Consider the following 15,542-nt stretch of genomic DNA (forward strand, 5'->3'; position numbering starts at 1 on the left):
CAGTAATAAATAGTTTTGTATTTACATAAACCAGAATGGTAATATTCAGTGCATGACAAAAATAGGTGTTAAAGGGCAATTTTGCCACTTTTCAACCTGGAATTCAATATCACCAGCGTTATACCAGTGTGGACATATGTGAAAACAGTGCATTTCTGAGATCCATGCTTAAAAAAAGACAAGAAGTAGGCTCCTAAAAAAATAGTGTGACATCACAGGCTAGGATTTAAAAGTAAGAAAAACAGTGATTTTCAAAACCTGCTATGAGTTTCTGGCCACGTCGCCACGAATCTCGTAGTGTTTGGTAAACTTTTGATGATGCCATCAGGTAGAACTTTTTAAACTCTGTTTGTTTCTACAAAACGTAGGATATCGCTGTTTTCACATACATAGACATTGTTATTTGTGCTGGAGATATTGAAAATGAGGTTGAAAAGTGGATGGAATTGTCCTTTATTTGCAGGGAAGAAAGAAGAATGTTTCGCCAATTTTCTAACAAATTCTGTTTCCCGCCCTCGACAAATCTGCGTAATCTACATGAATGGAAATAAACAAAATAACAGTCCAATAAAATCATGATCTGACATGACTAATGATAGCGTGTCTTCACTCCTTCCATCCATTGGATTATAACAGGTGCATAAATCATTCTTCCCTCAAATTGCAAGTAACTTCAGCATAAATATATATTTCTATATATATTATTTACATTTTGGTTTTCTGAGCTGATATACAATACATTTCCCCTTGTAGTGGCCTTATATTAAAGATGCACTATGCAGAAATCGCTCCGCCATTTCCTGGTTGCTAAAATTCTAATAGTTCACCTAATTTCAGTTTATGTGACAAAGCAAGCAAGTATAGTGTAGAGAAACATTGTGCCATGTAAACCGCTGTGAAATATATTTTACATAACCAAACATACTGTATTTTCAGCTGTTTGAAGCTGGTGTACAAACGCAAAAGTAAAAGATGCAAAAATAAGCAAGGGAAGCAAAGAAATAGTGCACATAGAACAGCTCTACCGCTTCTTAAACTTTCTTTCAATGAGGATGCAAGATCTATAACTCAAATTTCTTTGTGGATTTGGTTGGGTCGCCCAAAAAGTGACATATTGCAGCTTTAAAGGTTTTCCCCTCAATTTATGGTACACAGCTAGAAGCAGGTCATATTGAATGGGAAAACCTTTGTCTGTCCACTGTAAACTTGGACAGGAAGATGGTGGATTATTTTACACGCTTGTCGCATGTTGCCACAGCAGGGCAATGTCTTGAGTCTTTGTCAACATAGGTATACCTCCTAGGCTAACAGAATAGTTTGCAAGGTTGACTTCAGGTATCAGTATTTGGCACTGGTTCCCATTTTATGGACAGGGTTGCCATACGGCAGGTCTCACTATTTGACAGGTCACCCCAGTTCTCTTGTAGTGCCCCTATATCCTACACTAAAACATACATCTAGTTATACTCTCCAATATTCAGTGTATTGATACTACATTAAAACTATTCATATGCATATTACGATTTTATTCCAGGTTGATATAACATTTTGTCGAACGCTTTTCTGTTATCCTACAGTCATTTAACGCCAGTTACCGTGGCGCAGTAAATCACTGTGGTAACTCCGGGTCGAGGTGCAGCAGATTCCAGAGCAATCTGAACAAAGAGGGCATGTGTGGTGAGTTCGACAGAGAACCATAACGGCTTGGTTTGCGTCCAGGACCTAAGTACATAGCAAACTGTGATGTTTAAAATAACCACCCTCTTGTTAAAGTTCTTCACCGGGTTTATGAGAGACCATGCTTGTGTTTTTCCCGCCACAGAGACATTTGTCTGACATTGTCCGGTAACTGTCCCCTCCTCACATCTCCCCTCGCTTCTCTCTCCTCCTCTCCCATCACTCCTCTCTCCACTACCCACACTCCTATCTCTTGCTGTAGAGGGAAGAGGTGGAGAGAACAGAGAGACTAACTGTATCTTGTAAGGTCCGAGAGGGCAAAAGCCTTCAATCCCAGCGTCTCTCTGACTAATTTTGTTTGCTTATTCCTTGCCACAATTCTATTTCCTGTTTTAACTACTTCCTTTTACCTAAGCTGCCTCTGGTCTTGTTACTCGTGCTGGGAAGCCATAGAGAGGATTGGTTTCCATTCCGTTCTACGTGGTTGGATAGCTACAACATTTTAAATACCCAGTAAGCACACTTACATACTCTCACGTTACCACAGTCTCAGTAGCAAGCACACGTAAGCACACATGTTCACACACAACACACCCGCCCTCTTTCTACACCCTGTAGTCATAGTTGTGCTTTTCTCTCTTCCCTCTTCCTCAGAAACATTGATTAAAATCTAGTGCTTTGATTCAAATCTAGTGCTTTGATTCAAATCTAGTACTTTGTTTCAAATCTAGTACTCCCGGTATTCACTTTTCTTTCACCCTCCAATTTCCCCTTTATAGAGTTAGCCCTTCCCTTATCTACCACGCCAACCCACAGGACCCTACTCCTCTATCTACACACCACCTGCCCAAAGAACCAGCTCATCTTCACCTCCCCATCCATGTCCTCCTGGTTCACCCCTGATCAGAGGCACTGGTGTAATGTCTGTGTGCTGGTGCAGTTGAGGCAGCTGACATGGCAGCACCAGTGGAACGTACAGTGACACCTCTCAGTGACCTTCTCCGTCTGGGTCTTGAACCCTCTACCGCAACACAGGAGCTCACACCCGTCCAGCGCCGGAGACGAGCTGTTACAGTTCCTCCCAGAGGTACCGTGGGTACCCGTCTTGCCGTTGTAGGAGCAGAAGTTGGGCGACTTCTCGAAGTAGACCAGGTCTCTGGACGATGGGGGTTTGTGGGCGGGGTTCTCGGGTTCGAGATGGCGTGGGTCGGCACGGTGAGAGGCGCGGTTGGAGCCCTTGTTGGCGTAGACGACCCGGGAGGCTCCGTCAAAGCGGTCCTTCAGGAAGTCCCCCACGGCGCGGAAGCTGGGTAGACGCATCCAGCAGGTACGCACGACGCATGACCCTGACATGCCATGGCATTTACACTCCTGTCGCATCTCTGACGACACTGTCTGGAGAGAGAAGACACAGGGGAGAGAGAGAAGACACAGGGGAGAGAGAGAAGACACGGGGGAGAGAGAGAAGACACGGGGGAGAGAGAGAGAAGACACGGGGGAGAGAGAGAAGACACAGGGGAGAGAGAGAAGACACGGGGGAGAGAGAGAAGACACGGGGGAGAGAGAGAAGACACGGGGGAGAGAGAGAAGACACGGGGGAGAGAGAGAAGACACGGGGGAGAGAGAGAAGACACGGGGGTGAGAGAGAAGACACGGGGGAGAGGGAGAAGACACGGGGGAGAGGGAGAAGACACGGGGGTGAGAGAGAAGACACGGGGGTGAGAGAGAAGATACGGGGAGAGAGAGAAGACACGGGGGAGAGAGAGAAGACACGGGGGTGAGAGGGAGAAGACACGGGGGAGAGAGAGAAGACACGGGGGAGAGAGAGAAGACACGGGGGTGAGAGGGAGAAGACACGGGGTGAGAGGGAGAAGACACGGGGAGAGAGAGAAGACACGGGGGAGAGAGAGAAGACACGGGGGAGAGAGAGAAGACACGGGGGAGAGAGAGAAGACACGGGGGGAGAGAGAAGACACGGGGGAGAGAGAGAAGACACGGGGGAGGGAGAGAAGACACGGGGGAGAGAGAGAAGACACGGGGGAGAGAGAGAAGACACGGGGGGAGAGAGAAGACACGGGGGAGAGAGAGAAGACACGGGGGAGGGAGAGAAGACACGGGGGAGAGAGAGAAGACACGGGGGAGAGAGAGAAGACACGGGGGGAGAGAGAAGACACGGGGGAGAGAGAGAAGACACAGGGGAGAGAGAAGACACGGGGGAGAGAGAGAAGACACGGTGGAGAGAGAGAAGACACGGGGGAGAGAGAAGACACGGGGGAGAGAGAGAAGACACAGGGGAGAGAGAAGACAGGGGATTAGCATGGATGATGTGAATAGCTAAGAACATTTTGAAAAACTGTGAAGAATGTGAAGAGAAGAAATGTGAAGGAAAACATGACTGGAATTCAGAATAATGGGTTGATACAGGAGGATCACTGAAAAGGAATGAACATGCAGTACATCATGAAACAGCGATCTATGAACCAACGGCTCCCTCACCATTCTCCCTGCCTCGTTGTTGTGTAGGTTGTTGAGGTATCGGAGATCCCTTCCTCTCTCGCTGGAGTCCACAAACTCCCGGCTGAACATCCGGCCAAAGTCCACGTTGTCGCTGCAGCCACCCCAATGCCAGTCAGGGCCCCCAGGCCCCCGGCGACGGTAGTCACAGGTGCACGACTCAATGGCCCCCTCAGAGCAGGAGCGGGCCACCGCATGGGTCACCCCCGCACTCGTGATCGCAAACACAAACGCCGTCTCTCGGCAACCTGACACATCAACAGCAGAAATTCTCTTTAGACTATACAACCTTTTTTGGCAGTCTATAGTAATGCAACTATGCGCAATCGGGTCTGAATTGTGATTTAAATGTCAGAACCTCAAGATATGTAAAGATGGGCTTCTATCTGTCAAAGGGGTCTATGAGAAACAACACGATTCCGCGACATTCTGCGCCAAAAAATGTCTACCGGTTGCCTTAGTGAGGAGGCCAGGAGGGACAACAGACAACTCACCACGGTTGACGATTTTGCCAAATATTGCCGGGCTGTGGGTGGTCGGGCAGTCCCAGCGGCGGTTCCTGAACTGCCATTTGCACTCCTGGATGGCAGTATGCAGGCCGGCTGCGATAGCGTGGAGGATCCCCGGGTTCTGGCGGATGAGGCGGCGCTGGCGACGGCTCAGCAGGGCTAAGCTAGGGTCCAGGACCAACTGGACGTTCTTGGAGTTGGTGAGGAGGTTGGCAGAGGAGGCCACATTCACAATCCCCCTAGCAGACAGGACGAGGAGACAGGGTGGAATCAGTTGGTTAGAGAGAAGCTCACACATTGGTTCTTTAATGATATCTATTGACTTTAAAACAATTAATTAGGTTCACATGTATTTATTCATATAGGATTCTGATAAGAATTGGATAATGTATAAGAATTGGATAATGTAAACAGTTTCATTGGAATTTGAGTATCAGTCACAAGAAATAACAAGCAACTTCAATATATCTACAATCTACTTAATCGAAAGTGATTATGGCTGCCATTATTGACTTCCATGTTGCATTGTCATCGACTATATGTATGGTTTCAGTTACGTTCCTAATTGGTGTCTCCTGCAAACCGTTAGCAATCAGAAAGACTCATCGTTATTAATTGACTGATCGGTGCCAGACGGTAGTGCGCGGTCGGTCCAGTCTATGGAGCGTTATGATCCCATCTTCGGATAAATATTGCAATCCAATTTTCTTCTCTCTCGTTTTGTATTTTCCTTATTTATTTTCTTGGCATATTGTAGTGATAAGGGTTGGTTTAGATATCAAACAAATAGCCTACCCCACTGACTTTGCAAGGCTGTCCAAAATGCAACATTTATTTAACTAGGCAAGTCAGTTAAGAATTAAGAACAAATTCTTATTTACAATGAAGGCCCAGGAACAGTGGGTTAACTGCCGTGTTCAGGGGCAGAACGACAGATTTGTACCTTGTCAGCTCTGGGATTCGATCTAGCAACCACTAGGCTACCTAATTATATTGAGGTTTGCGTTATCATTTTCATTATTAATTTAAATATTATTTATGCAACTGTTATCTTTGCAGTGTCGGGATTATATGTATTTAATTTGACAGAATGCATATTATTCAGTGGACATAAGCCTAATTAATTTATATTTGTCCACATAAGCTATTGTAAGAAAAACTATTTTCACATTTTGGTTTGATTGTTCATAACAAATGTACGCAGACATTGCCATCCTACAGTGTATCCTATATAGAGTGGAATGTTGAGAATATGACATTGAATGGAACTGCTCTTTGCCATCAATTACATCCATTTTTAATTGATCCCACATTGGACAGAAAAATGTTGTCTCGCGTTCAAGCCACACTGTCAAAATGACTGGGGGGAGAGACAGAGAGGGAGACAGAAAGAGAGACGGAGAAAGAGACAGAGAGGGAGACAGAAAGAGAGACAGACTTGAATAAATATGGGCTGCAGCCGATCCCCAAATAAACGAAATCGTTATCATATTGAAACACAATACTTCCCTTTGCATCAAATCAATGGAGAAAGTGGGCCTTATTCATTTCGATTGAAAACCGGCTAGATCTATTTAATTAGTTGCTCGCTCTAATTGGGAAGTGATATCCAAATACCTTCAAATATGAATGGCTTGTGGTTGCTACTTGGTTTTCTACCAGAAACGAACTGAAATGATGAATCGGGTGCCAACAATAACACATGATTATTTCGAGCATAACAGGTCCATCAATTTTGCTTTAGTGTTAATTCAGTTGGAGAAGAGCACAGCATCTTCCAGGCAATAAACCAATGTACCACTTAACTGGCTCCTTTGCTGCACCCTCCGTCGAAATGAGCACAGGTCCTCAGGAGGCGCATTTAATTGAATGACTACATCACACATAAAGTCAACTACTCACCACCACCGGCCGCTATTGTTGACTGCTCCCGTGCCTGAGAGCGAGGAAACCAGCAGGATGCACGCGGCTTTCACCCCCAGAAGCAGAGCGAGGATCCTCATTGTGTCTTCAATTACAATGTGAAGAGAGAGCAGGCAAATGTCAAAGTTCCACATCTGAATTCCAGGCACTTTTTATACCTGGTTCTAATTATGATAACAATCCTATTTTTAGGCACAAATAAATCTAGCAGATGGAATTCGCATGTGTTCACCCCATGGCCCATAAATAAAACGATAATGAAAACAGGGCAGTTATTTTTACAATAAATAATTCGATTGCGATCTCTCGTGTTACAGGAGTCACTCCCATGATAACAGTTAGGCTACCGGGGTTGTCCATCTCTCCGATAGCCTGTCATTCTCCAACGCAGGTTATCAAATTAGAGCAGGTAGCCTAAACGCTTCAAATTCCTACTCACCACACCACATTCCAAAGAGAGGGACTTTAGAGGTGAAAAAGCAACGAGGAGCCTGTCTTATGAAATTAATCTGGCGATGAGACTGTCAGACAGAGGAAACAGGTTGCTAAATGAGTCCTCCTATGTAGTGGCTTTTCAGTCTAGGCTGCTGGACGCTGCTGCTGTTCTCTTCACGTGCTCTCTCTGTCTATCTCTGCTCTGCACAGCAGCGCATTGAGCGCGTGGGACAGTCCGTAAGACTTGATCCCCTCCGTGAGTGATAGGCGACACATTCTTCTCTTATTGAACACTACAAGAGGAATGAAAAAGGGATTTGCTGCTCTCATCTCCCTCTGTTTTTTTTCTGCCCCCCTTTTCAATAGGATTGGAAGGAGGGATAGTTAATTCTCTTCATAGGGCACCATGAATAAAGAAAACAACACCGGACAGAACAGATGAGAAAGGAAAATATTTAAAAAAATTGCCAGTGCAATCCATCAGTGTAAATTGCACATATTACTAACGGAATCTCACGGTAATCAAAGAATCCATCGATTCCTTGGAAACGAGGGAAATGAATGCTGACTCATGCTCTGTCTTCCACATCCAGTTTGTCTTCCTGAATGAGGTCCCTCTCAAGTCAAAACACTGAGATGTGTGTGTCTGTGTGTGGAGATTTGCTGTGACTGTGAGTGCGCACAGTGTGGTGTTCTCCGGCTTTCTGTATGCAAGAGGCTGGTCGGTGTTACCGTACAGTTACAGCGGAATATGAGCCATCTAAACTGCCTTTTTTACCCGCTGGTAGGATTACTCCCTTAACCGCGTCTCCTCCTCCTTTATCAAACTGTCGTATACATTCTCAAGATGTTTTTAGTGGCTTGAACCATTTCCCTGCCTCTTCATTCCATCAGCTTTAACCATATATTTGTCTTATTTTTATGTTATTAAATCATGCCAACATAGAGACCTACATTTTGTGCCCAATTAAAATATAAAACATATTTTGGGAGACTGTCTCACTCTTACCGAACTTTGCGCACACGCACGCGCGCGCACACACGCACGCACACACACACACACACATCAAAAAGAATGGCCTACATGATATATTCGTATATTCACATGATTAATGAATGAGACCCAAGTTGATGAATCATGATGATTCATCATATTGGGAAGAGGGTTTAGTTTAGAGAGGATGCTGTCATCAGTTTAATTATTCACATTTGAGATGATGAATCATATTTGGAATGATTTAGGTTTGATAAATGTCACCCAAAAAGAAAAGCTAGGGAATTAGACGTAAATTAATTCCCCAAACATCTAGAGTGCAGACCTCCCTCAACTTATGGCTGGTGATCAGAGCAGCAGCCACACTGCGCCGTCTTCAACTCATCATCCACAGACTGTGGAGTATGAACAAATATCCCCCATAGACCTGGGGCTGGGAATTACCAAGGAACTCACGATACGATATTATCACGATACTTTGGTGCAATATGATATGCATTGTAATTCTCACGATTGTATAGGTATTGCGATTCAATGTTCCAAACATATTGCTCACAACATGTCTGCTGCAGAGGACAAGAGATAGCCATGAGAAAACAAAAAAGTTTTGGTCAGTCATGGAAATAAAAGTGCTGAAAACAAATTGCCTCCCTATTTAAAAAGATGATGAACATAACCTGTAAAGTACAAATACTGGAGTTTTGGTGCAGGTGTAGGCACAGCCAACTAACGCAAAAATAATATCGGGATGTTGTAAAAAAAAGTATGAAATAGGGTCAAAAATCATATTCCGATATGTAACTATCGATTTTTCTCCCATCCCATCACCACATAAACCCAGACATACAATTAATTGAAATCAGACTACTTGATGTCCTTAGTCTATATTTGTTTCTCAATATGATTGGAGTGGAGTTTTTTGTTTAGGTATAGGATCAGCCTAAACCTACATCATCCGCAATGGAATTATGGCATCTAATAATTAATGATCTTTCTCTCTCTCTCATGGTTTAAAGACATGATAGCAGAAGGAAGTGACCTTTTGTCCAGCGGTTTTAATGAGTGCTATCCTACGTCGATTATACTCCCGCTTCTTAAAGTTGCAGCTCAAACGGGCTTCCTGGGGCACTCATGCAACACCGAGAAGATTAGAGCCCCCAATCCGGATAAAGGGACGCCTTTTATATACAAATCAACTTCAAATCACTTTTTAAGCCACTTAGATATACACGCCAAGCTAGAATGCTAATGCACTTTTCATTGCCGGAGCTTAGGGAATAGAAGATTAAATGATGAATTGGTGTCACTATGCGAACCGGCGGCGTTTAAGGGGGATTTTAACTCAATTTTATGAAATTACATCACGCGTTTCCATGTTATAATTCCTTGTTCTTTGAAGGAGAACAGGGATTAACGGGAATTGATACTATGAACGCACCTGTTGATAAAATTACTATTTTTACAATAGGCACATGCAAAATAACTCCTTTTGCGCATGATAGAATATACACTCAGAAAAAAACGTGCTATCTAGAACCTAAAGGGGTTATTCGGCTGTCCCCATAGGAGAACCAGGTAGAACACTTTTGGGTTCGATGTTGAACCATTTCTACAGAGGGTTTTACATGGAACCAAAAAGGTTTCTACGGGGAACCAAAAAGGGTTCTCCTATCTATGGGGACAGCCGAACAACCCTTTCGAAACCCCTTTCCCCCCTAAGAGTATAGGCCTGTCTTTATTCATTTTAACCTGTGGTCGGGATAGCCTTGCACGGTCTCGTCATATCAACCATTCGAAACCTGCTGGGTGAGAACTTTATCAAGTCCTCAGTAGTATCTAAAGCTACAGTCTCCAAAGGATGCATGGGAAAAATACCCATGTCTGGCACATACTTGTTAAAGGCAAGATGCCAATCTTAAAAGGGCAGGGAGAAAAAAATTGTGGTAGGCTATTGTGCAATACCTTTTTCGATGAAACTGTATGCATTGTGACAATAACAGTTTATCAAAGAAAATGAAAACGGATGAATTGTGGCAATAAACAATAACTTCTTCAAACTTTAAGAAATAAATGCTTCATTCAAACGTTGGCTACTTATCGAAAATGCCATAAAACATCCTCATTATTCCCTTCTGTATGGAACGTTTTATTTCCTCTGAAAAGAAGCAGATTGTTACGGAGTGAAGAAGTTGTTTCAAACACAATAATAAAGAACAGACGCGCTGATTGAGGTGGGAGGAAGGGGGAAGCGGGGGGGAGGAAGACGGGGAACAGATGACTGTGTACCCAAGTATTGTTGGAGAGCCAAGAGGAGAGCCGTGCGCCTGCCTGCTGCTGCCCCAAGCTCCCTGTCGTAGGCCTGCATTGCAGCAACCAACCAACCCCCTCCCCCCCAGCACTCTATATTCATTTATTTCCTGGACATATAGAATGATTTTTCACTTGGGTTTCACCTGAATGCATGTTCGTTTTCTTTCAAAAGTATCCAACAAAACAGGAAACATTCCTATCAGTGACGTTAAATGTTAATGCATTTTCCATGATCTGTTCAGTGCAATCAGAAATCCCTCTCACAGTCGACCTGCGTTCATACAAGAGATGATGCCGAGGGTGATGATGGTAAGGAAAATGGTACCTGCGCGTAATATCTTTGGATACTGTGCGATAACACGTATTGACTATCGGTAAAATTCACATAACTGTTAGTCAACTGTTGATTCTTTTTTCACAAGGTCAATACTTTGAAAACAACCGCCTGCAGCGGCATCTCCACTCCCTATTTTCTCTCCCCCTCCCCTTCACGTTCGCCCCAAACTATCCTGCTCCCTTTTTTCACTCCCCGTTCTGTTGGAGGCACATCGATAATCTACTCCAGTCATCTTCTTTTCTTTGTTTTATCGATTACCACACCAGTGTTTTAATGTCACGTCAAGAAAGACGCTTACCAAAATGGAGATATCACATCAACTCCGTTGGGACCAAGTCCTGATTTTGGCAGCGACACTTATGTCACCTGCAATCACGTAAGTAGCCGGAGAAGGGGTGAGAAGATGAGAGAGTAGGCTACTGATGTTCGATGAGCATTCCTGGGGAAAACAAATAATTAAAGCGAACATTTCAATCGGAAGAAGATTCTGTCTGGCTACTCCATGAGTCTTATCCAAGTGTTGTATTGTAGTGAAATTGGTGCATATGTTACGATGCGTTGATGTTTCCGTTCAGCTCTGTCTCACCAACTGACTATTGCTGCTGCTGCTACTACCTCTATCATCACGATTTCAAATGTTTCCTTGTTTCTGACCTGTAATTACACACACACACACACACACACACACACACACACACACACACACACACACACACACACACACACACACACACACACACACACACACACACACACACACACACACACACACAAGCTAATCAGAACCAACCATTGGAAGAATGCATGATTAAGGACATTATTATTAGGCTGTCAACTGGCACAGACGGTTGGTTTAGTAACAATGCCATCCATGTTTCTACTCCAGAAGATTTGACACTACTGCTCATTAGGCCTACTGTAATTTGTTCAACTGAAACAAATAGTGAAGGAATATAAATACTGTAGATACGATGGTAAGCCTAGAGATGTAATCAACATTCTATGTCCTTACAACTTTTCCCTGAACTTAAGCTATATCTTAAGTGCTGTGCGTTATATGTCTCAGCAAATACTATTCTCTGAATCTTCATTTCCTTACATGACGCTTTCACTCTTAGATGAAGGGTCAGACCAGGCACTTCGGGGCCTCCTTCACAGATAGATATTGCTCTAGGACTTGATTGATGAACCCTTGGCCAACTCCTCTGTATCTCTCCCTCCCTCCTCAATATATGTATCCCCTCCTCAGTGTGTTGTGTAATGACATCCTGGGTCTGAAGGTGGCAGGAGATCCGGTTCTGACCCCTAACTCTGTCTGCCTGCGGCTGGCGGGCCTGAGCAAGCGTCAGATTCGTCTGTGTGTGCAAAGCCCCGACGTGACGGCCTCTGCACTGCAGGGCATCCAGGTCATAGAGATATAGTATACAATTCACAGCTTTTTTATTAAAAACAACATTTAACCATATTTCATCAGGCTCTAAATGAAAGATGACCAAGATGGCCACCATTTCAGTCACGCTACCAGGATACCAATTTCCATTCTAGTGTTGCATTTCATTCTATGATGCAGGTGGCCATCCACGAGTGCCAGCACCAGCTCAGAGACCAGCGGTGGAACTGTTCTGCTCTGGAGAGCCACAGCAAGCTGCCCCACCAGAGTGCCATCCTCAACAGAGGTGAGAGAAACACAGAGGAGCGCAGCGCAAAAAGGTTGGGAATAGGGCCAGGAGTTTTTTGGTGACTTGGTGATTTGATCAGGAAAAACTCCAGACCACAAACCCTGGCCAGGAGAATCTCTAGGCTCCAGGTGGGGACAGTAGACAAATGTATTGTTATGCTTATAGAATAAGAATGATGACAGGTTAATGAAGTTCTCCTGTGGTATTTAGATTACACCCAGCATGATGACATCTTGACTATGATGTGTCTGTCTGTCCTTGTCCCCCAGGCTTCAGGGAGAGTGCCTTCTCTCTGTCCCTGCTGGCAGCGGGCGTGGCCCACTCCGTGGCTTCCGCCTGCAGCCTAGGCAAGCTCCGGGGCTGCGGCTGCGAGGCCAAGCGTCGCCTGGATGAGGATAAGATTCGCCTCAAACTCACCCAGCTGCAGCTGCAGACCCTCCAGAGGGGAGGAGCCAGAGTGGGCATGGGAGTAGGTGGTGGAGGAGGGGCACACCCCCAGGAGATCAGAGATGTGCCAGCCAGCCTGCGTTCTGGTTCTACCCACCCCTCCTCCCTCCTCAAGCCCCTACCAGAGGACCTCAGTCCCCTGCAGGAGACCTGGGAGTGGGGGGGCTGTAGCCATGACGCCCGCTTCGGGGAGAGATTCTCCAGGGATTGGTTGGACTCCCGGGGCTCCCCACGGGATATCCACGCCCGCATGAGGATCCACAACAACAGGGTTGGCCGGCAGGTGAGCAGAGTCTTGTATATTTCGTATCAAGATGATAACTGCAGATAAGAGTCGGGCTCTCATTTGTTGAAGGTTTACCAATGGAATTAATCAAGTTTTCTAACTTTCTTGGAATTGGATATTAAATTGAACCAATTAGCTATAAATGTTTATAACAGATTTAACAACTATCTATAAGCTACATGTATGAACCATTTTAAAAACATTTATAATTGTTACCCTACTACATTGTAATCAAAGCCACTCTAGACTTGTATGGATAGTGACATGATTGTTTCCCCCTGCACAGCTAGTGACTGACAACATGAAGAGGAAGTGTACATGCCACGGCACGTCAGGCAGCTGCCAGTTCAAGACCTGCTGGTACGTGTCCCCAGAGTTCAGACTGCTGGGGTCTCTGCTCAGGGACAAGTTCCTCTCCGCCATCTTCATTAACTCCCAGAACAAGAACAACGGGGTGTTCAACCCCCGGGTCGCAGCCGGGAATGGTGCCTCGAATGGGGTCAGGAACGGCGCCGAAGGGCCTACTGGGTCTGGGGGCGCGGGGAGCCCAAACAATGGGGGACGGCGGAGGAGTGGTGTGTCACGTGAGCTGGTCTACTTTGAGAAGTCGCCAGACTTCTGTGACCGGGAGACGTCCCTGGACTCTCTGGGTACTCAGGGCCGGATCTGCAACAAGACCAGCCACAGCATGGACAGCTGCGGGTCCCTGTGCTGCGGAAGGGGACACAACATCCTGAAGCAGACACGTAGTGAGAGGTGCCACTGCCGCTTCCACTGGTGCTGCTACGTGCTCTGCGAGGAGTGCCGAGTCACAGAGTGGGTCAACGTCTGCAAGTAGATAGGTACATGACCTGCCAAGGCTCCTGAAAGGAACCACCCAATAGGACGCAGCGTGGCACCTGGATCCACCCATTGACTCCCCAGTGTACTACGCGCCAACCCACCCAAGCAAACCTTTCCTTTGGTACAATGGATAGACGATCCACTTCATCTACTAAGGCCTGACACTTAGTTACTTACTGGTAATCATCTTCATGCATTGGGACGCATGGGCCTCCGCAAGAGAGTCCGACTGTTTCTAGTCAGCAGGTTACTTGGTTAGCGTTCCTACAGGCGAGGCCACACTCTTTCATGCCCTTCTTAACAGTCCTTCTCCAGGTTGCTCCTGGACATATCCAGGACACAGGATGGCAAAATGAAAATCCACCCTTTAGCTTTGTCCAATATACACACATCCACCCAACCAAACCTTTCATTTCAGACTCGGTGTTTGTTTTTCTATTTGCGTCGGGCTAAAGTCTCCCACAGAATGTGTTTATCCCCCACTTCTCTCTCCTTTTTCTTTTTCCGTCATCTGGGATCTATTTTCCCTTTGTTGCCTGTCAAAATGCCAAGTCAGAGGTTGAAGACGAGGTGACTCATGTCATTTGTCTGTCTTTCCTCTGCCTGTTTAGATGCAGCCCTTTTCAGCCATGGAAATCTGAATGTCCTGGACCCCATCTGGTGTTCTGTTCTGTTCTCCCCTGCTCTCTTACTCGGGAACAAAGAACATCTCAGACAGCAGAAACACATTATCATTTCAACTAAGTAATGCCCAGGCTAGTATCACAGTGTACCGTTTTTTGTTTACATGAAAAAAAATGTATATTAATGTTTGTGTGTGAACTTATGTTGCCTTCCTTGCTTGTCATATGCTGTGTGGGACCATTTTATGAGAGGAACATATGAGGCCCAATGACTGAATGTTGCTCTGCTCAGGATGAAGTTGAACTGAAGCTGTTATAATCGACAAAGCCTGAACCCAACAGGGAGACGCTGGAAAACGGACATGCCATGAGTTCTGATATGGAGTGTGTTAATGAACTCCAGAGGATGATTATACTCATTGGATGTTTTGCACCTACGCCTCAAGGCCACAGGGTTTCAATTCTTTAGCGCCGGTTCTCCATGACAAGAACCAGGATGAACTAACGAAACAGCACTAAAGAGAACCAGGCGTGAAGGTTCCTCAATGTGTTCCCATTACCAATGGAAACAGAACTGGAGTGACTAGGAATCTAGTGGGGACAGTTTGCTCTGACCATTGGTTTTCTTGGATCGACTGGAGGAGAAAATCTGTGTTTGAATCTTCTTTGAAGCAATTTACCATTGATTTGGTGGAATGCTCTCAGTCCGTCTCCAAACTGAACTGCAGGTCATTGAGGCCATGCCTTAGAATTGCAACCGTCGTTACCACAAACTGTATTATTGCTGTTTGTTTTGTTTTGTGATGTTGTTTTGTTTTGTGATGTTGTTTTGTGAATCAATAGAATTATTACGTCACAAATATGCCTATACTTATTTCTGCCGGACGGAGTTATCTCATTCCATTGTGAGAGCCGAGGTTAGGTGTTTGCGCGCCTGAAACGTTCCAATGCTGATAAATGTGTGG

At 45.2% G+C, this 15,542-nt stretch overlaps 2 protein-coding genes across 2 annotated transcripts; one reads left to right on the forward strand and one right to left on the reverse strand.

Annotated features, from left to right (window-relative positions):
* Nucleotides 1-2,580: 2,580 nt before the first annotated feature.
* Nucleotides 2,581-7,072, reverse strand: LOC139367596 (wingless-type MMTV integration site family, member 1). The gene is made up of 5 exons (XM_071105857.1): nucleotides 7,063-7,072; nucleotides 6,603-6,708; nucleotides 4,686-4,939; nucleotides 4,174-4,439; nucleotides 2,581-3,072 (listed from the first exon to the last, which is right to left on the reverse strand). The coding sequence occupies exons 1-5, from the start codon at nucleotides 7,070-7,072 to the stop codon at nucleotides 2,581-2,583; spliced, it is 1,128 nt and encodes a 375-aa protein (XP_070961958.1).
* A 3,920-nt stretch (nucleotides 7,073-10,992) lies between these two features.
* Nucleotides 10,993-15,324, forward strand: LOC139367597 (wingless-type MMTV integration site family, member 10b). The gene is made up of 7 exons (XM_071105858.1): nucleotides 10,993-11,075; nucleotides 11,949-12,105; nucleotides 12,270-12,375; nucleotides 12,648-12,847; nucleotides 12,941-13,108; nucleotides 13,398-13,567; nucleotides 13,658-15,324. Exons 1-7 carry the CDS (start codon nucleotides 11,002-11,004, stop codon nucleotides 13,947-13,949), a joined length of 1,167 nt encoding a protein of 388 aa, XP_070961959.1. The 5' UTR covers nucleotides 10,993-11,001; the 3' UTR covers nucleotides 13,950-15,324.
* The last annotated feature ends 218 nt before the right edge of the window (nucleotides 15,325-15,542 follow it).

This window comes from Oncorhynchus clarkii, chromosome 16, assembly GCF_045791955.1.
Source record: "Oncorhynchus clarkii lewisi isolate Uvic-CL-2024 chromosome 16, UVic_Ocla_1.0, whole genome shotgun sequence".
Classification (NCBI taxonomy): domain Eukaryota; kingdom Metazoa; phylum Chordata; class Actinopteri; order Salmoniformes; family Salmonidae; genus Oncorhynchus; species Oncorhynchus clarkii.